This window comes from Carcharodon carcharias, chromosome 19, assembly GCF_017639515.1.
Source record: "Carcharodon carcharias isolate sCarCar2 chromosome 19, sCarCar2.pri, whole genome shotgun sequence".
Lineage (NCBI taxonomy): Eukaryota > Metazoa > Chordata > Chondrichthyes > Lamniformes > Lamnidae > Carcharodon > Carcharodon carcharias.
Window position 1 is genome coordinate 27,261,060 of NC_054485.1, and position 21,035 is coordinate 27,282,094.

The following is a 21,035-nucleotide window of genomic DNA, read 5'->3' on the forward strand; positions in this document are numbered from 1 at the left end:
CACTAACTCTTTTACTGGGTGATGCAGTCACAAAGTGATGTTAATTTTTGTATTTGTGGTGGTTTTTTTATGGACTTCCTTCTTCAGATAGACTAATTAGTCATTTGTCTTGCAGCCTTTGGTATTTGTGCTACTGTATCTATTTCAGTTATATTGATTGAGGGATAAGTATTATGCTGGACACTGAGAGAAGTTCCTTAGTCTTTCTTGAAAACTGCTGTGGTATCAGTTAGGTCCACTTGAGCAAATAGTTGAGGTTTCGGTTCAACATCTTATCTGAAAAGAAGTTCCTGGAATGTTAAAATCACTCAGCATGGCACTGAGTGCCAGCCAGGATTATGCAAAGTGCTACCAGAAGAGTTGAGTGTGTCCTCCTGAGACAGGCCCGTAAAATTCCAGCACATGGTTTGTAATGAAAGCAAAAGTAAACACATGACATTTGTTGACAACATTGAAATATGAAATAATTGTAGAGAAACATTATACAGTAAAGATTTGGAACAGAATTGCCCCAGGTTTGCATAAATTAAGTGGTGGACGGGTAAAATGACGATTTACTTGCTGGCCGTAATGGTGGGTTTTCACGCCGTATTCTCCCAAATCCGCCACATTAGTTATCCGTTCCCGGGAAACACTCCGTTTCGATGGCAGGCGGGCTCTGATTCGCCCACCATGCCATCACCTCGTCAGGTGCCATATTTAAAGTCCAGGTGTGCGCACGCATCTCAGTGCTTCCAGTCCAGGACTACTGCAGGTAAGATGTCCACAAAAGGCAAAAAGACTGCAGCCCCCAGGTTTAGTGATTAGCCACTGGAACACCTTTTCGACGATGTGGAAATCTGCCGTGATGTCCTTTACCCCCTCTTTGGCTGCAGGATGGGCAGTGGTGTGACCAACCAGGATTTTGTAGGTGATGGCAGTGGTGATCAGTGCCAATGCTGCACATTGGCCTCCAATGCAGATAGAGGATGAATGATCTCATCCGTGCAGGGTATGGCAACCATCTCATCACTCTAAACTCTCACATTCACTGGCATCTCACTCACTTCCAGCTCAAGGGACATCACCACCCATTCTTACACATATACTCTTACATGTCCGCCTGGCCTCATCTTCTCTGGAGACTGCCTCCTCAGCCCTCACTATCTGGAGACTACTTGCACAAATCAACATGTGCCCCCACACACACACCCTAATTTACCCTCTTTCCCCAATACAGCCATCGCCCTGCAGCCTTTTCTCTTGTCTGAGGCCATTCTCCCTCTTCAGCAAGCAAGCCCTAGCCCTGCCGCTGTTGAAAAGCTATCCATGTATGGCTGATCTGGTAGAGACCTACCTGTGAGCCCCCCTAAAAGTGACGTGGTCCTGCCTGTGAAGCCTGCTGCTGACAACTGCGAATGCTGACCGACGCAATGTAGGCAAACAAGCTTTGAAGTTCTGAGCGAAGTGCAGCCTGCCAGGCACGCGTGACTTATGTGCTGTTGTGAAACATGTCGGTGTGTTTTCTCGCCAACGTGGGTAGACGATCCAGTGGGAGGGGATGATTCCATTGGGCTGGCCTAACACTGATATGCAGATGTTTTACAATGAGTTTCCTGACGTCCAATGGCAGGAAACATGGCCGGTCATTGGCGGGCTGAGCGGATAATCGCAAACTGGTTTCAGACCGTCGTAAAACCGATCTTGCCATATTGTCTGCTCACGCCACTGAACATGCCTGACGCCGGCAGGCACGGAAAATCCCAGCCTTAGACATGTGCTTGGGCACATTGTGAAAATGGATGCAATTAAAGTCAACACTGCAAGTTTAAAGCTCAATATAATATAACAATACATTTCATCTCTCTGCCTGGCACCCTGCAACCTTTTAGTCTAATATCAACATCCACTGTCAACATCTTAGGGATTACCATTGACCAGAATCTGAACTTGACTAGCTGTATAAATGCTGTGACTACAAGAGCAGGTCAGAGGCTGGGAAGTCTGCAGGGGGCAACTTACCTGCTGTCTCACCAAAGCCTGTCCACCATCTACAAGGCACAAATCAGGAATGTGGTAGAGTATTTTCCACTTGCCTGGCTGAGTACCGCTCCAACAACAGAAGAAGCTCGATGCCATCCAAGACAAAACATCTCCCATGATTGGCACCACATCCACCACCTTCAACATCCACTCCATCCACTACTGCACAGTGTCAGCAGTGATTACCAAGCATGGCTCCTTCGACAGCACCTTTCAAATCCACGGGCTCTACCACCTATAAGGACAAGGGCAGTAGATGCCATGGGAACACTACCACCTGCAATTTCCCCTCCAAAAGACACACGCTATCCTGACTTGAAACTATATTACTGTTCCTTCACTGTGGCTGGATCAAAATCCTGAAACGCCCTTCTTAACGGCACTGGGTGTACTCCTACGCCACACGGACTGCAGGAGTTCAAGAAGGCAGCTCACCACCACCTTCTCAAGGGCAATTAGGAATGGGCAATAAATGCTGGACTAGCCAGAGATGCCCACATCCCGTGAAAGAATTTTTAAAAAGCTGCACACACTTGCACTCCAACTCACGTCAAATCCCCAGGTTCTGAAACTTTAAAAAAATATATTAATATTTCTGTTCATTATTTGACTGAGGTTAGCTGTTACATCATTCCATTCATAATCCCCTCTGATTTTGTCTTTTTTGTACATTGCTTCTCTGCTCATTTGTCTGCATGTTTCTCTCTCCCCTGCCCCCAACTTCCCTTCCGCTCTGATTCTGTTAATATGCTTGTTTGTCACTTATTTCTCTGTTGCTAGGAAGACCCAACCTGAAAAATTAATTTATTCGTTCTCTTCACATATCCTGACTGACCTGTTGTATGCTTCCAGTCTTTTATTGATTTTGGTTCCGTTCTCCCGTGGTGATGTTCATGCTAAGTTGAAGGATTGCTGCTTTAAAGGAATAAGGTTATTTTCAAGATAAAACAATGGAAGCTCCTTCTCGGACATAGTGGCAGCAGCTTGAACTTGTTTTTGCAGGCTGCCAGTGTCATGACATCGCCACCATGAGCTGGACCTCACACTTGTGCTGTCCTTGTTCTGTCTTTCCTACATACTCACTCTCATTTGTCAGCCCCGTCATTGAATTTTCATTGGCTTTTTGGGGTCTTTCGAGGGCGAATGCACCTGCTGCCCTGTGTATTATGAACTCTAATATCAAATCTTTTAATTTTCTCTTTTCCAAGAAGAATGGCCCCAGCCTCTCCAATATATCATGAAACCAAAAATCCTCATCCCTGGAATCATTCTCGTGAATCTTTTCTGCAAACTCTCTAACGTCTTCGCAGCTTTCCTAAAGTTCGGTGTCCAGCTGAGGCCAAACCAGTTTTCTCTACAGGTTTATCATAACTTCATTAATATAAATCAAGAAAAGCAGTGCTGTTAGCCCTGACCCCTGGGGAATCCTACTACATATCTCAACTCAGTCCAAAGAACAACCATTCACTATTACTCTGTTTTCTGTCACTTAGCCAACTTCATGTCCATGATTCCTCTCCTTGACATTCAACCGCACTATCAGCACTGAATTCTCCAGCATCCACAGCCTGGCGTTGGTGAGGGGTGTGGGGGGGTGGTGGTTACCATTCACCAAAAATTAAACTAAACCCCAGCCACATTGTCACGACTCACTGAGATTAGTGCACTGCAAATTAAGCCCCACTGCTCCTCTGGCCACCATAAATGTGAAAGGTTTGATCGAACCACCTAATTGTTTGATTTAGGTTAATGGAGTACAAGCATCAGTTTTGTAAACTTAATAAGTAAATAACTGTTTATTGAACAAATTATCATCAACAAGTGGCAAAGAAATATGAACTGCTAATTTCTAACTATATAACCTAAACTCTACCCCTTCTTAAATCCCTATTCACACACATACAAGACACACAAAACACACACAAACATGGATTTGAAGGATGGGATGAAATGGTTCAATAGCACCAATTCCGGTTTACAGGATTCGATGGGTTGATTTTGATCAATGTCTTCCAAATTCCTTTCAGTTCTTTGTTGATGACACGAGGTGGTCTTCCTGTACTTTCAGTCTTTAGTTCACTGGTTGAGCACTTGCTTTTTAATGTCTCTAACATTTTCCCCTTTTCCTCTTGACAGGGGTTTTCAGAGAGAGAGCAGAGTATAGAGCTATGAGGGAAAAAAGCCAGCTAGCAATTATTGTAGAATTACTGGAATCTCTCACACAGGAGAGAAAGAGGTTTTAGGTTTTTTTTCTCTTCTCAGGCTAAGAGCTATTCTGCTGCGCTGCTTTCACACAAACCCTGGTCAGGAGCCAATTAAAACATTGTTACCAGGCAGTTCCCCATTGGAGCAGACTCCTCCTCGGTAGTATCTTGTCTTTCATGGCACACTGTTCCAGCACAGCAATGTTGTATATATCCCTCACGCTGTTTCAGCAGATGTGTCCTTCACACTGCAGCCATTGTAATTTTCATCCACAGTCCAACAGAAATAAAAAAACATGTTCTTTACAACATAAATAATTTGGCCTTAAGAACAGATCAGAGGCTGTGGCAAGTAACTCACCTTCTCACTCCCCAAAGCCTGTCCACCATCTACAAAGCACAGGTCATCAGTGTGAGGGAACACTCCCCACTTGACTGGATTAGTGCAGCTCCAACAACACTCAAGAAGCTCATCACTATTCAGGACAAAACAGTCCATTTTCACTACCTCTATCATTGGCACACAGCAGCAGTGTGTACCATATAAAAGTTTCACTTCAACTTGCCAAGACTCCTTCAACAGCACATTCCGAACCTGTGCCCTGTAGCACCTAGGAGGATAAGGGCAGCAGACCCATGGAAACACAAAGTTTCCTTCCATACCCCACACAGTCCTGACATGGAATGATAGTGCCATTATTTTACTGTCACGAGATCAAAATCCTGACCTACCTCCCTAAATACACTGTCAGTTTGCCGACACAATAGAGACGACAACAGTTCAACATGGCAGCACACCCTCATCTTCTCGAGGGCATTTAGAAATGGGTGATGAACAAATTGGTAAAAAAAAAATCACATCTAAGCCTCAAACCGTTCTAGCCCAATGTCAATAGACTGTCCTACTCAGTGAATACTGGTTAAGAGCTAAAATATTTTCAGGGATTTTTCATCCTCTGCCTTGGGATCGTGAAGACAATTATAAAAACACTCCTGTCGCTCCATGCAATTGTGATCAGCTGACTCGGCACAGGCTGTGGATTATAACTGGGTTTATTTCAGGTTAATATAACTCCACTCAAAACTAGACAGGGCACGCACAGTGCAAATTTCGCCCCCCCCCCCCCCAGGGGGAAACAGAATTCATTTTTATGATTAAGTCTGAATTAAAATGTATTTCTATAACATCATTGATTCTGAAGATATTGAATGCACAAAGAGATTTAAAACGAGCTGTAGGATACACATAACCTGGAACATCATGCTATCCTTCAATATCTAAATATGTTGCTATGATTGACATGTAGCTCATGGCTAATAACAGATGTGGGCATTGTAAGAAACGAAGACACAAGGCAAAAAAACTGCCTTCCATTGAATGTCCTTATAATGAATACAATTAGAAAGAAAAACAAAAATACCTGGAAAAACTCAGCAGATCTGACAGCATATGTGGAGAGGAACACAGTTAACGTTTCACGTCCGAATGACTCTTCATCAGAACGAAGGAAAAATAGAAAAGAGGTAAAATATAAGCTGGTTTAAGGGGGGGGGGTGGGACAGTAGAGCTGGATAGAGGGCCAGTGATAGGTGGAGATTGCCAAAAGATGTCATAGACAACAGGACAAAGAGGTGTTGACAGTGGTGATATTAGCTATGATATGTGCTAATGGTGACATTAAGGGTAGAAAGCAGGACGAGCGAGGTACAGATAGCCCTAGTGGGGCTGGGGTGGGGGGAAGGGATCGAAATAGGCTAAAAGATAGAGATAAAACAATGGATGGAAATACATTTAAAAATAATGGAGGGGGATCTGAAAGGGGATGGGGATGGAGGAGAGAGTTCGTGATCTGAAGTTGTTGAACTCAGTGTAAAGTCTGGAAGGCTGTAAAGTGCCTAATCGGAAGATGAGGTGCTGTTCCTCTAGTTTGCTTTGAGCTTCACTGGAACATTGCAGCAGGCCAAGGACGGACATGTGGGCATGAGAGCAGGGTGGAGTGTTGAAATGGCAAGCGACAGGGAGGTCTGGGTCATGCTTGTGGACAGACCGAAGGTGTTCCGCAAAGTGGTCACCCAGTCTGCGTTTGGGCTCTCCAATGTAGAGGAAACCGCATTGGCAGCAGCGAATGCAGTAGATTAAATTGAGGGAAATGCAAATGAAATGCTGCTTCACTTGAAAGGAGTGTTTGGGCCCTTGGATGGTGAGGAGGGGGAAGTAAAAGGGCAGGTGTTGCACCTTCTGCGGTTGCATGGGAGGGGGTTGAGGTACAGAGGGTGATGGAGGAGTCGGCCAGGGTGTCCCGGAGGGAATGATCCCTGCGGAATGCCGCCGGAGAGGGTAAAGGGATGATTTGACGTCAACCCCCTCCCACGGCACCTTCCCATGCAACTGCAGAAGGTGCAACACCTGCCCCTTTACTTCCCCCCACCCCCCTCCTCACCATCCAAGGGTCCAAACATTCCTTTCAAGTGAAGCAGCATTTCATTTGCACTTCCCTCAATTTAGTCTACTGCATTCGCTGCTCCCAATGCAGCTTCCTCTACATTGAAGAGACCAAACGCAGACTGGGTGCCCACTTTGCAGAACATCTTCGGTCTGTCTGCAAGCATGATCCAGACCTCCCTGTCGCTTGCCATTTCAACACTCCACCCTGCTCTCATGCCCACATGTCCATCCTTGGCCTGCTGCAACGTTCCAGTGAAGCTCAACGCAAATTGGAGGAACAGCACCTCATCTTCCGACTAGGCACTTTACAGCCTTCCGGTCTGAATATTGAGTTCAACAACTTTAGATCATGAACTCTCTCCTCCATCCCCACCCCTTTCAGATCCCCCTTTTTCCAATAATTTATATTTTTCTTTTCCCACCTATTTCCATTATTTTAAATGTATTTCTATCCATTGTTTTATCTCTACCTTTTAGCCTATTTCGATCCCTTACCCCCCACCCCCACTAGGGCTATCTGTATCTTGCTCATCCTGCTTTCTACCCTTAATGTCACCATTAGCACATATCTTAGCTAATATCACCACTGTAAACACCTTTTGTCCTTTTGTTTATGACATCTTTTAGCAATCTCCCTCTATCCAGCACTACCTGTCCGACCACCACCCACCACCCCCCCCCCAACCCCCGCCACCCCCCAAACCAGCTTGTCCTTTAACTCTTTTCTACTTTTCCTTAGTTCTGATGAAGAGTCATTCGGACTCAAAACGTCAACTGTATTCCTCTCCGCAGATGCTGCCAGACCTGCTGAGTTTTTCCAGGTATTTTTGTTTCTGTTTTGGATTTCCAGCATCCGCAGTTTTTTGCTTTTACAATTAGAAAGAACCTGTTTAACAGCAACATGATACTGTAGAGATCATAAAGTTAATTGTGCAATGATTATGGGCGACTACAATCTTAGTTTCTCAGTTTGGAACTTAGGAAAGTAAGAGAGTAACATTTTGCATTTTTACTGCACCTTGAGTGCAGCTTGAACCCAAAGCCTTCTGATTCAGAATGGAGGGTGCTACCAAGCTTTCAACAGGTGCCAACTTGTTCACAAAGGTGTAAAATTCAACAGGATCACAATTTGATTCTCAAAGAGGTCACATTTCCGACTTGATATTTGTATTGGGAGGTTTGAATCATTATTGGTTGGGGCTTTATTTAATTGCTGCCAGTGAACTGCAAGCACCAATGGAATTGGCTGGCTCCCACCCTGGGCATTCCCACCCTTGACTGGCCAGCAAGTCAAATCTAGGAGAAAAGTCATCCCAGGGAGGGTCTGGAATGGGCTAGCACTAGGACAGAATTTTTCCATTGGCCCAAGAGGAGCAGCCCTAACATCTTATGATTCCAACAAGAAAATGACATTTTGTGAGCAGTCTTCAGTGGCCCCTCTAAAAAGCTCATGCAATGCCTGATACAAATACCTGATAATTGCAACTGAGAACCTAAAACCAGTGTCAGACCCTGATGTGCATATCTAAGTAGCCTCTCACCTAAACTGTTATACCATAATCAGCATTCACTGTAAATTCCTCTTTCCCTCAGAGAGCTTCAGGATAAGCAGAATAAAATGTGATCTTCTGCTCCAATGATGGTTCGGTTGGAATCTGGGCACAGGACACCAATAAAGGCAAAAGTTCCAGGATCCAAACTTGCCAAATCTTCACAGAATCCAATTGGTTATATGTTCTCTTTGAGACCTGGGATTGGTAGCACTCCTGTTGTCCCTGAATCTGATCCCTAACATAAGAGGGGGTAGGGCCAAGTGTGAGAGACTTCCACAGCAATAATTTTCTCAGTCCCTTAGTGCACGATCCTGAGATAAACACAACAGACAAGTCATAGGACTCAAAGCTGACTGAGTCCGAAATTCTTCCAGTGCCTCATAGCAGATGGCTGATCTGTCCATTTGCCAGCACTTGTGCAGCAGACACCCCCATGAGTGCCATTGGATTTAGCCTGCTGTCTCTCCTTGCAGCTGCCCAAGATACATCCATGGCATTGTGCCTGCCAGCTCATGAAGGTGCTGTAATTTTGACTGAACTCCAGATACCTTGGTGGCTTTCTAAGTAGAAGCCTCAAACATTATGCCATGAGAGTGGGCCATTGATTTTCTGCACCAAATCACTTTGAAGACTTACAGAAATCCAAAAACAAGTCTACCAATCTGACAACTTTAAATGGAGAACAGATAATGTTGGTAAAGGAACTATGTGCGAGACTACAACAGATATTGTCTTAAAGATAATCTTTATAGAGAAACTACACCTAAACAGACCTTCAAAACTGACATTGCATTTCAGCAGCAACCCTTGGAAAAGATAGTAGAAGGAATTTTAAAGTATTCTGACCTTCCTGCTTTGAGTGCATGTGTGCACCACTGCCCCAAAGCATAGGGCATCCTCCCCTTGTAACCACAGAGTTGCTCTTTTTGTGATGATATTGCTATTAATAATGACGCTCACAGAAATCTTACTTGTAAAGTCAAAAAGTAATTACATCATAGACTTGAATAAGAAACTACCACACCACAAGGCACCACTTTCCAACCTGCTTTTTACTGGTAATTATTTTATATCCCCTGATTCAGGAACTTATTGGATGCAGCAGATTGCAAGTCAGATTTTAAGCACTGGCAATGATGCTAACAGAAAAGGCAAGGAGCTCTATCATAAAGCCCCATGGATAGAGTATTTTGGATTCAAGCCAGGTTGGACTGACTATCAGCTGTTGACAACACACTTGAACTACCACATGGCTCCAAATTGTGTGAAGAATAAAATGATCAAGGTGCGTTTTAAACAAACTTTAAATAGAATTGCGACATAATAAGAGTTGTTGGATACATTGAAATTGCATATTGTTGCCTGTAGCTGTATTGACCAATTTATTTTTCAGAAATAGTTACACCCTTTTTAAATTATTCAAATTACATTCAAAAATACAGAAAAGAAACTCTGATCATATTGTTATTATAATGACAAGCACAGGCTTGTCCAACCTTTTCACTTAGGGGGCTACATTTCCAATTTTGCTCACTCAAGGGGTCCATGAGCAAATTTCAGGAAGATAAGGTTTGGCGCAACTTTAAACATGAATTTCAAAAACAAGTTGAGGCATCAAGAAAAGAAACAATTGCTGAGCAAAAATAAAGCAGTCATTGCAATAAATTGCTAAGTTAAAAAAGAGTAATTAATAAAAATGACCAGAGCGTGAGGATAGGAGTGTGTGTGCCAGGCTCACTTCCAGTCTCACGGTGCTCATTCACTCACCCTAACCCACTGTGAGTAGGTGTGTCTATGTGTTGGTGTGTGGTGGTGACAGCAAGTGAGAAACCGAGATTGGGAGTAAGGCAGACATATTCATTCTCTCACTCCCACACAGACAAACTCAATCGCTCACATTCTTACTCCCACATGCACACACACAATACACACAAACTCATTCACTCACACATGCCAGTCAGCCTCTTCCACATCCATCTCCTCTCGCCCCAGGTTCTGTGACTTCTTATTCTGAGGCCTTGCAGCCAGCCTCGTCATCCCCGGGCTCCGTCACTCCAATTCCCCTCTGGGCCCCTGCATTCTCATGCCCAACTGGGCCTGGCACTCTGATCTATCCCTGGACCCTGGCCCTCTGGTCCGCCACAGGGCCCTGGCCCTTTGATCCACCCCCAGGGGTCTTGCCCTCTGATCTGTCCCTGGGGCCCCGGCCCACCGGCACTCTGGCCCACCACCAGCCCCACCTCCCGCTGAAGGAAAACCTCTTTCCCCCCAGCAAACACACTGCAGCTGGTGTTAGCTGCTCTGCCAATCACAGGCTGTTTCTCTGTTTCTCTCCCACATATGCTGCAGCAAACATGGGAGGGGAACAGCCTGTGACTGGAGGAGCAGCGCCTTGCATTATCTTCCAATCTACTTACATGTCTGACTGGCAATTTGAAAACTAGCTCTGGGGGCCACATAGAATGGCTTCAGCAGCCACAATCTGGCCCACAGTTTGCCAGCTTGACAACCTGTTCTAGTAGATATTAGTGATGATTTTCATCAATGTGATACATTTTCTTCTGGAATAACTAAAACCTACAACTACCATACTACTGTGACCACTTCTAGGATGATCAATGTGACTTGTATGACCACAGTGATAAACAGCAGCCTCAACCTTGGTCCTTGTGACTGGAGCCTTCCCTCAGTGTGCCTGGTTTAATTGCCGTGTAGAAATTTATAGTGGGGTAGCTTTGTACAGCAACACACTATGCAAGACTCATTCACTTGTGATTGCAGATAAACCTGCACCCCCCCCACCCCAGACCATTGAATCTCCTACATTAGTTATATTTATCCATTTTCTTATGCTCTTGTGCCATGGATTTGCCATTGACTGCACACCCCGAGGTGTCATCACCCTCATTTGATATTCAACATTGATTGTTTGTGATTTCCCAATCCCAGGGATGCCTGCACTGCTTTCCTGTTCTTCCTAGTTTATCTGGTGGTCACCTGCTCCCTCTCCTGCTGAGCTTTCTGAAGCTGTGATCTGACCATCTCCTGAAACATGTTACCCACAAACTCTTGGCTTCTCTTATGCACAGTAGTAATGCCAGCTGCTCCTCCAGCACAGAAACTCTGAGTTCAACTCTGGAGCAGTTGTGGTTTTCCAGGATACAAAAAGTGTTCTGGAGTTCCCACATGGCACAGGATGCACATGTGACTAGTGTCAGCTCTCCTACCATGTTAGCTACGCTATTTAAGATTGTCTGTTTAGCTTTCAGCCTATTTAACTGTTTAACAAATACTAAAACATAAAGAGCACTAACCACATTAAAAAATAACACTAACTATGCAATCCACTAAATGAAATACTTCAACTAATTTAACATTGATCATCAAAAATACATAAACTACACCTGGTGCCCCGATCACTCTTCCTTATGCAGCAACATGACTTTTTGATATTAAAGCCTGAAACAGACAAAACTGTCGCAACAGTTCTCAGTAAATCTCTGTGTTTCATTCCTTGTTTTCTCTCATTTCCCCACAGTCCTAAGGCTAGTGCTTGTAAAATTCCTGGTCTTCATCTGTGCCTCATAGCCTAAATGAACTCAATATTGGCATAAAAATGCAAACAAATGGACCAACTTTAATTGGGCAAAATTCCCTCAAAATGGGATTCATTGACTTACAGCCACCTGCTGCCATCTTGAAAGGACCTTCTCCCTGTGCAGCTGTTTTGAATATCTATAGGAGATTTGACTGGTGCAGGTTAAAGGCATCATGGCAAATTTCTGGGTACTTTGCAATGGCATACATGATGATCCTCTGGTGGTTGTGAACCATTGATGGAGCAGAATTCCTTTTGGCTGATAAATATTTCTGGGGGCACTTCAAATTCCACATATGTGCAACCTATGTCTCCCTGGACCCATGGGAATTCAGCCAGTACAGCAAATCTGAGCGCCCTCTTATTCTAATCAGTAGTAGTAATTGCTGACCCTGGCAAACATGGCATCTGCAACCTGGGAGATTCAAGTGTGGCAAAAGATTGAGAGATTCAGCAAGTCTTCCTGGAAGGAGCTGGATGTATATAAATTACAAGCTGTGGTGACCTTGACAATCATTGGCAACATATAGCTATGGCAACTAACAGCCTAGTCCACTTGACAGAAAGTTTTCTTCCAGAAGGATGCAAATATCAGCAACCACCTGCCGGGAAAGTCTGAGCCTACTAAAACATTGGTGTTCAGTCATGTACAGAAAGCTAATCCTCTGCCAATATACCCAATGTTCTGTGCAGCTGAGGTTGAGGAGAAGCCAGCTGCTACTCCTGCTGTCGGTGTAGGTGTTGTTGCTCTTCATAAGATGTTCAATGTAGAGTTGCATTAGCAGCTCACATGTTTTTGAGAAGGCTGACAACTAGGAAGTGCAGGCCAAAGGTAAAAATCTCACTGATAACAGAAATAACCTCCTAACTTTTTGGAAATTATCTCCAAAACAACGAAATGTCTCTCTGAGAACATGTCTGGTGGGCAAAAATCTTTCACTTAGGCAAGGAACCAACTGTCATGTGTCATTGATTAAAGCCATTCGTACCTGTCAATTGCTCAGCCCTGTCAATCCCCACTAATATCTTGCTGTTTCATCTGGAGAATTCCAGACAGCCCTGGAAACCTATGTGCACAGAGTTAAAGACATAATCTAGGGTTTAAACTTCACTTAATTGCCTGTTAACACAGTTAAATTTCAGATCTTCTTGACCATGGCCACGCTACCAAATATACTTAAATTAAATGCAAAAGTTGGCAGGTCTCTGCCTGCTTCCCCACATGCTGCCAATTTCTGGTCTTTTAATCTGTTGCTCAAACACTTGTCCATATTGGGAGGTTAAAGTTTCCCCCAATGACTTGGAGTTTAAAAACTCACTTCAAATTAATCAAATTTGCTGGCAAGACCAATATCCTTCCTAACAGATTGTGGGTGTACCTACACCATAAGGACTGTAGTGGTTAAGAATGTAGCTCAAAGGTAAATAGGGATGCTGACTTTGCCAGTGATGTTCACATCCAGTGAAAAAAAACAAAAGTAGAATTGAAGGAACATCTTATAAATCATGAAATACATTGGACAAAGTATGTGAATTAGCAACAAAAAGCTATGAAACTGATGATATTTTTGTCAGAGGTCCAAGTTATGAGAAAAGATTGGGGATACTTGTCTTTTTTTGAGTTTTTTTTTAAGTGTTTATCTTATAGAGGAATATAAAAGTCAAGGGAATGGAGATGGTAAATACTGAAAGCTATTTTAAATGAAATTGGGAAATGAAATTAAATAACAGGAAGTGTTTTTCATACAAAAGTAGAAAATCATGAAAAACAAGAATGGAAATCAGTTAGGTGCTTTCAGCAGCATCAGGAATCAATAAGGTCTTTCTGGATGGGTGAATTAAAATGCCCTTCCTAGTCCATATATACTTTGTGATATTGGGATTGGATTCATTGTTTTTTCTTACATTCATAGGCCTGACTGTAATCCCCTATACAAGGTGACATTTCTAAAAGATAGGAGGTAGTTAGTTATACATTCTGTAAAAGTAATAGACAAATCAGTTAAGAGATGAAAAAGGAGAGAGATAGAATCAAAATAGCAGGGATGAAATAAGCATGCAGAAAACATTGAGAAAACTAGGTCAGGCAACTAAATTGTTTGGGTCGTTATTGCCCAGTATAGGTAGAAATAAATCCACAGCAGCTGGCGACTGACTTTGCTGTTCTTGTATTTATTTCCCAATCCAGATCATTTATGTTGCCAGAAATCCCAAGGATGTGATTGTGTCATCATACCACTTTCACAAATACAGTCATTTCTTGAAGAAACCAAAGGATTTTCAGGACTTTCTGGAGCAATTTGTTGAAGGAAATGGTAAGTTTTTATTTTAAGTTTTACTCAATTCTTATCAAAAACATTGTGTTAGTACTTTGTTTTAAACTGTCAAATTATTTAAGATTCTTTGAGCTAGAAAGCCAGTGGCAGAAGCCAAAAACCCTCAGAATGGCCTGCGCAGAACTTCAGGCTGCTTCTGATGTGGTCCCACTCAGCTCTGCATAAAGGGAAGAGGATGCATGTGTGCTCCAGAAGCCTCCCAACTTGTTAGATCATGACGTCAGTTATTCCAGTTGATCTAAGGCACGTTTTTGAATCTTTGACCATGCAGGTCCATTGAGTGCATGTACTATTTACACACTGCTTAACGTTTGTTTAAAGGGTCAACCAGCAACATGGCTGCAACAGGTATGGGGGCTCTAGATGCAATGGTTGGGATCTTAATGACATTGGATAGGCCCTCATATCCAGACCAAATGCAAATTCCGAGGCAATACAGTTGGGCAGTGGGAACATGGCTGCAATATTCCTGATGGCAGCCATTTGACTGCCCTTCACTTGGGCTCATTGGCTAATTAAGTAAAGTGGGCTGGCTCTTCAGGCTGTCAGCCCAAGGGAGGTAGGTAGGGAGGCCTTGGTGATCGGAGGAGTAAACCTCCAGAGATGTTGGCAGGACCAGGATGGGTGGCCAGTGCCATAGGGGGCCCCCTCAGCCCTCCTTGAGCCATGGAACCTCCGGATGCGATGCACCCGCTGCCCTGCCAAGGAGGTGGTGGTGTAGTGATATTGTCAGTGGACCAGTAATCCAGAGACCCTGGGTAATGTTCTGGGGACCTGGGTTCAAATCCCACCATGGCAGGTGGTGGAATTTGAATTCAATATAAAAAAAACTCTGAAATTAAAAGTCTGATGATAACCATGAAACCATTGTTAATTGTCGTAAAAACCCATCTGGTTCACTAATGCCCCTTTAGGAAATCTGTCTACATATGACTCCAGACCCATAGTCTTCTGCAATGGCCTAGTATCAATCCGCTAAAAAGTCAATAATAAGGGTTACCTGGCATTGGGCATAGGCACTGGAAACAACAACGGCAAGCTCAGTCCTGTTGACCCTTCAAAGTCCTCCTTATTAACATCTGGGTGCTTGTGCCAAAGTTGGAAGAGCTGTCTCAACAGCCTGACATAGTCATACTCACGGAATAATAGAGGCCATGCTCCCAGACATCATCATCACTGGGTATCTCCTGTCCCGCCGAAGAGATGGCAGCACAGTGGTATACATTTGGGAGGGAGTTGCCCTGGGAGTCCTCAACATCAACTCTGGACTATATGAACTCTCATGACATCAGGACTACATGAACTCTCATGACATCAGGTCAAACATGGACAAGGAAACCTCCTGCTGATAACCGCAACCACACCCCCCCAACCCCTCAGCTGATGAATCAGTACTCCTCCATGTTGAATACCACTTGGAGGAAGCGCTGAGGGTGGCAAGGGTGTAGAATGTACTCTGGGTTGGGGACTTCAATGTCTATCACCAAGAGTGGCTCAGTAGCAGCACTACAGACCAAGCTGGCCAAGTCCTAAAGGACCTAGCTGCTAGACTGCATCTGTGGCATGTGGCGAGGGAAAAACAGTCTTGACCTCATCCTCACCAATCTGCCTGCCGCAGATGGATCTGTCCATGATGGTATCGGTAGGAGTGACCACTGCATAGGCCTTGTGGAGACAAATTCCCATCTTCACATTGAGGATACCCTCCATCGTGTTGTGTGGCACTACCACCGTGCCAAATGGGATAGATTTCAAACAGATCTAAGCAATCCAAGACTAGGCAACCATGTGGCGCTGTGGAACATCAGCAGAAGTGTACTCAACCACAACCTGTACCTCATAGCCCCCATTCTACCATTACCATCAAACCAGGGGATCAACCCTGGTTCAAAGAAGAGTGCAGGAAGGCATGCCAGGAGCAGCATCAGGGATACCTAAAAATGAGGTGTCAACCTGGTGAAGCTACAACACAGGACTACTTGCGTGCCTAGCAGCAGGCGATAGAGCTAAGTGATTCCACAATCAACAGATCAGGTCTAAGCTCTGCAGTCCTGTTACGTCCAGTTGTCAATGGTGGCGGACAATTAAACAAACCACTGGAGGAGGAAGCTCCACAAATATCCCCATCCTCAGTGATGGAGGAGCCCAGAACATCAGTGCAAAAGAGAAGGCTGAAGCATTTGCAACAATCTTCAGCCAAAAGTGCTGAGTGGATGATCCATCTCGGTTTCCTCCTGTGGTCCCCAGCATCACAGATGTCAATCTTCAGCCAATTTGATTCAATCCATGTGATATCAAGAAATGGCTGAAGGCACTGGATACTGCAAAGGCTATGGGCCCTGACAATATTCCGGCAATAGTACTGAAGACTTGTGCTCCAGAACTTTCCTCGCCCCTAGTCAAGCTGTTCCAGCACAGCTACAACACTAGCATCTACCCAGCAATATGGAAAATTGTCCAGGCATGTCCTGTCCACAAAAAGCAGGACAAATCCAACCCAGTCAATTACTGCCCCATCAGTCTACTCTCGAGCATCAGTAAAGTGATGGGAGGGATCATCAACAGTGCTTTCAAGCAGCACTTGCTCAGCAATAACTTGCTCTCTTATGCTCAGTTTGGGTTCCACCAGGGTCACTCAGCTCCTGACTTAATTACAGCCTTGGTTCAATCATGGACAAAATAGCCAAACTTCAGAGGTGAGGCAAGAGTGACTGCCCTCAATATCTAGGCAGCATTTGACCAAATGTGGCATCGAGGAGCTCTTGTAAAACTGGAGCCAAAGGGAATCAGGGGGAAAACTCTCCGCTGGCTGGAGTCATACCTAGCACAAAGAAAAATAGTTGTGGTTGTTGGAGGTCAATCATCTGAGTTTTAGGACATCACTGCATGAGTTCCTTAGGGTTCTGTCCTTGGCCCAACCATCTTCAGCTGCTTCCAACATAAGGTCAGAAGTGGGGATGTTCACTGATAATTGCTGATGATTGCGCAATGTGCAGCACCATTCACGACTCCTCAGATACTGAAGCAGTCCATGTTCAAATGCAGAAAGACTTGGACAATATCCAGGTTTGGGCTGAAAAATAGCAAGCAAAATTTGCGTCACACAAGTGCCAGGCAATGACCATTGTGAGGAATCCGTTTTTGGAAAAATTTGAGGGGCATTGAATTTTAGATATTGTTCCTCCTGAGTTATTTTTATAAGTTTGCAATATTAATTAGGGGCCATTCTTCAAGAAATCACAGGTCAAGGTAGATGTCCAGCGGGGAACACCTGGAGAGGGAAGAGATACTCTGTATATCTAAGTTAACAAAGAACTGCTGCATCAGGTTAAAGACTCTTGCTGATTTGGTTAAAAACATCTGGCTAAAGAGAAGTATACTTTGAACATCTTAGTCTTTAAAACTCTCAGGCAGAGTGAGCTTGGGGTGCCTTAGAAGCAGGCTGCAAGAAAATTCACTTTCCCCCTCTCTGCCCCACCTTTGAGTTAAACTTTCCTCAGAAACGCTTTGTCAGGATTTGTTTTATTTTGAGAGTTCACAAAGTTGTGATAAGTAAGAAAAATTAAGGGCAGTTTCACCAAAAGATCTGTCTGAAAGAACTTCCTGATCTATTTTGACCAGAATTCTGTTAGATTGACAGCTTTGAGATCTCTTTGAATTTATCCTTTTTAAAGAAATGTTCCCATACTCCGGCCTCTTTTTTTTTCTCTTATTCACTGGCTAGGCACTTGAGAGTCAACCACATTTCTGCAGGTCTTGAGTCACATGTAGGTAAAACCAGGGAAGGACAGCAGATTTCCTTCCCTGAAGGGCATTCGTGAACCAGATGGTTTCTTACAAAGTTTCACTGTTAGACTTTTAATTCCTGTGATGGGATTTGAACCTGGACCCAGATCATTACCCAGTGTCTCTGGTTTACTTGTCCAGCAAAAGTACCATTATGCCATCATCTCCCTCTGCAGAGAGCTGTTTGTTTTGTCCTGTTTTGTGATTGTGTGTGAGTGATGGGGGTTCAAATATCTTTATTTAAAGTCGGGAAAATCGTTACAGTTCTAAACAACAACTGGTATGTTAACCAGTCTATTAACTGGTTTTTAAAAAGTACTGAGTTTTATCATAAATCAATATCATTTTGTGTTTACTGAAAGAAGTGTGGTTAGAGTTTTCTTATGCTGGGAATAACAGTTTCAAAGGTAAACAATTGGCCAATTTTGTGGCTGAATTAAACATTTAAACTATTGTTACGACCTGTGGAGACGTGGGGTTAGAATTAACTGCACGCTCCTTCCATCTCGGACCATAATATAAGACCATCCCCAACAAGAAAGAATCTAACCATCGCCCCTTGACATTCAATAGCATTACCATCATTGAACCCCCCAATGACAATATCCTGGGGGTTAACATTGGCCAGAAACTGAACTAGACTAGCCATATAAATACTGTGGCTACAAGAGCAGGTCAGAGGTTAGGAATCCTGCAGCGAATAACTCACCTCCTGAATCCCCAAAACGTGTCCACCATCGACAAGGCACAAGTCAGGAATGTGATGAACTCTCAAGAAGCTTAACACCATCCAGGACAAAGCAGCCTACTTGATTGGCACCCCATCCACAAAAATTCACTCCTTCCACCGACGCACCGTAGCAGCAGTGTGTACCATCTGCAAGAATCAGGGCAAGAACTCACAAAATCACCAAGGCTCCTTAGTAGCACCTTCCAAACCCATGATCACTACCATGTAGAAGGACAAGTGCAGCAGACACATGGGAACACCACCACCTGGAAGTTCTCCTCCAAGCCAATCACCATCATGGCCTGGAAATATATTACCTTTCCTTCACTGTCACTTGGTCAAAATCCTGGAACTCCCTCCCCATCAGCACTGTGGGTGTACCAACATCATATCAGCTGCAGCTGTTCATTACATCCATATCAAACTACATATCCAATTATACAAGCAAAAATGAACTCTTCACCCATATGCATTCTTTTAGTGCTTGGCCTGTTCTGGTGCTCCTACACAGTGCCCCTCCAGTGCCTGAATGAAGCACAAATGGTGGGAGACAGCTGATTTTCAGTTGGAAGGACTGCAGACAACTTTGCAGGCAGCCTCAAGTAGCTCTGGACCTTGAGGGTACAACTTCGGATTGCAGCACCTTGTATGGGTAACAGCAATCTGGATTGGCTGATGACAGACCACACTGAAGTACTGGCAATGGTATTACCATCACTGAATTCCCCAGCAATAACATTGTATCACCACTGACGATAAGTTTAACTAGGCCAGCCATACAAGTTCTGTCGAAGGGTCATGAGGACTCGAAACGTCAACTCTTGTCTTCTCTGCCGATGCTGCCAGACCTGCTGAGTTTTTCCAGGTAATTCTGTTTTTGTTTCAGCCATATAAATACTGTGGCTACAAAAGCAGGTCAAACGTTGGGTATTCTGCAGTGAGTAATTGATCTCCTGATTCCCAGAACTTGTCCACTACTGGAACGCCCCCTCTAATAGCACTGTGGGTGTACCTATGTCACATGGAGTGCAGTGGTTCAAGAAGGTAGCTCACCACCACCTCCTCAACGGCAATTAGGAATGGGCAATAAATGCTGCCCTTCTCTGTGATGCTCAAATCGCATGAACAAATAAAAAAAGGAACAGTGATAGGAACAAGATTACCGTCATCCTGAGAGAGCCTAGCAGGTTCATGCTCCATGCATTACTGTCACTCCCTTGGGTCATTGCCTCAGCAAAGCTAGTAATCTGTTGGAGGATCGATTGCTACAATGATGTTGGAGCTTGCATGCCCCTTTGAACAATGAGATCAGCAGCCATGATGGCAGCAATCTGAGCTTAAATGGCAGAATGCATAGATCCTATGACCTCCATCAGAGCTTCCACCGATGGCTTCCATTTGTGCTGCAACGAAAGCTGATGTCAGCCACCAGACGCTGTGTTACGGGTGGGTCTGCTAGAGCTATCATAGGGTTAGCCTCCATGGTGGAAAGACTGGATACCAAGCTCTGAACGATGTCTTGTGTTGCATTGTAACTGGATTGATCTATGCTCCTTGACAATAACAGTATACTGTTTGGCAAACATGGCAATGCATCATGCATCACAATGTGCATGTTCATCAGCTTTCTCCTGCACATTGCCTCATCAAAGTCTCACCTGAGTCCCCTGTAGCAGAAAGCATCTGTGACTTTGCCACCTGGTGAGCTGGCATACAAACTATTCTTTTGCCTCTGGCCTCATTGCTGCCCACTCTTGCCCTGTGGTTCACTATGTGCAGATCCCAATTCTATTTGACTCTTCAGGCTATGCACAGTGACAGCTGAGTTGTGAATGTCAGATCAAGGGATAGTACTTCTTCATCAGTGCTGTGGTGTGGCACTCACCCTTCGATGCACATATGTATAGCTTGAATCCTAAATTTCAAAAGTTATGGAAATTTGCAGTCTTTGTGGTGTGCTGTAGGGCACAATCTAAATCAAATGTACTCTGGGTGCTGCATATTAATATGCGGTTTAGGAAAAATGACACACGCACAAAGAGCTATTTTGTCTTTTGTATATGTATGCTTACAACTTAAAGGAATAGGTAAATCAACATTTGATGGATTGGAGCAAATGTCGAAATTTACTTCTTTGTAGAAAAGTCTCTCTGTAGCACTGTTTACTCATTATACTTGTCTCTTAAGTGTTTTATGGATCGTGGTTTCACCATATCAGAGACTGGTACAGCCATAAAGATGAACTCAACATCTTGTTTGTGACATATGAGGATATGAAGAAAGTAAGTGATATTAATATATAACTAAAGATGCTTGAATAAATCATGAATTATATGGACCTGAAACTATTACAAAGCAGG

General features: G+C 43.9%; 1 protein-coding gene across 1 annotated transcript in view; it reads left to right on the forward strand.

The window, feature by feature from the left end:
- LOC121291097 (amine sulfotransferase-like) overlaps positions 1 to 21,035 on the forward strand; it is a 44,752-nt gene that overhangs the window by 10,632 nt on the left and 13,085 nt on the right. Inside the window, exons 3-5 of the mRNA XM_041212147.1 lie at positions 9,311 to 9,510; positions 14,012 to 14,138; positions 20,863 to 20,957. Coding sequence (XP_041068081.1) covers positions 9,311 to 9,510; positions 14,012 to 14,138; positions 20,863 to 20,957 — 422 coding nt within the window. The remainder of the gene's footprint in view (positions 1 to 9,310; positions 9,511 to 14,011; positions 14,139 to 20,862; positions 20,958 to 21,035) is intronic.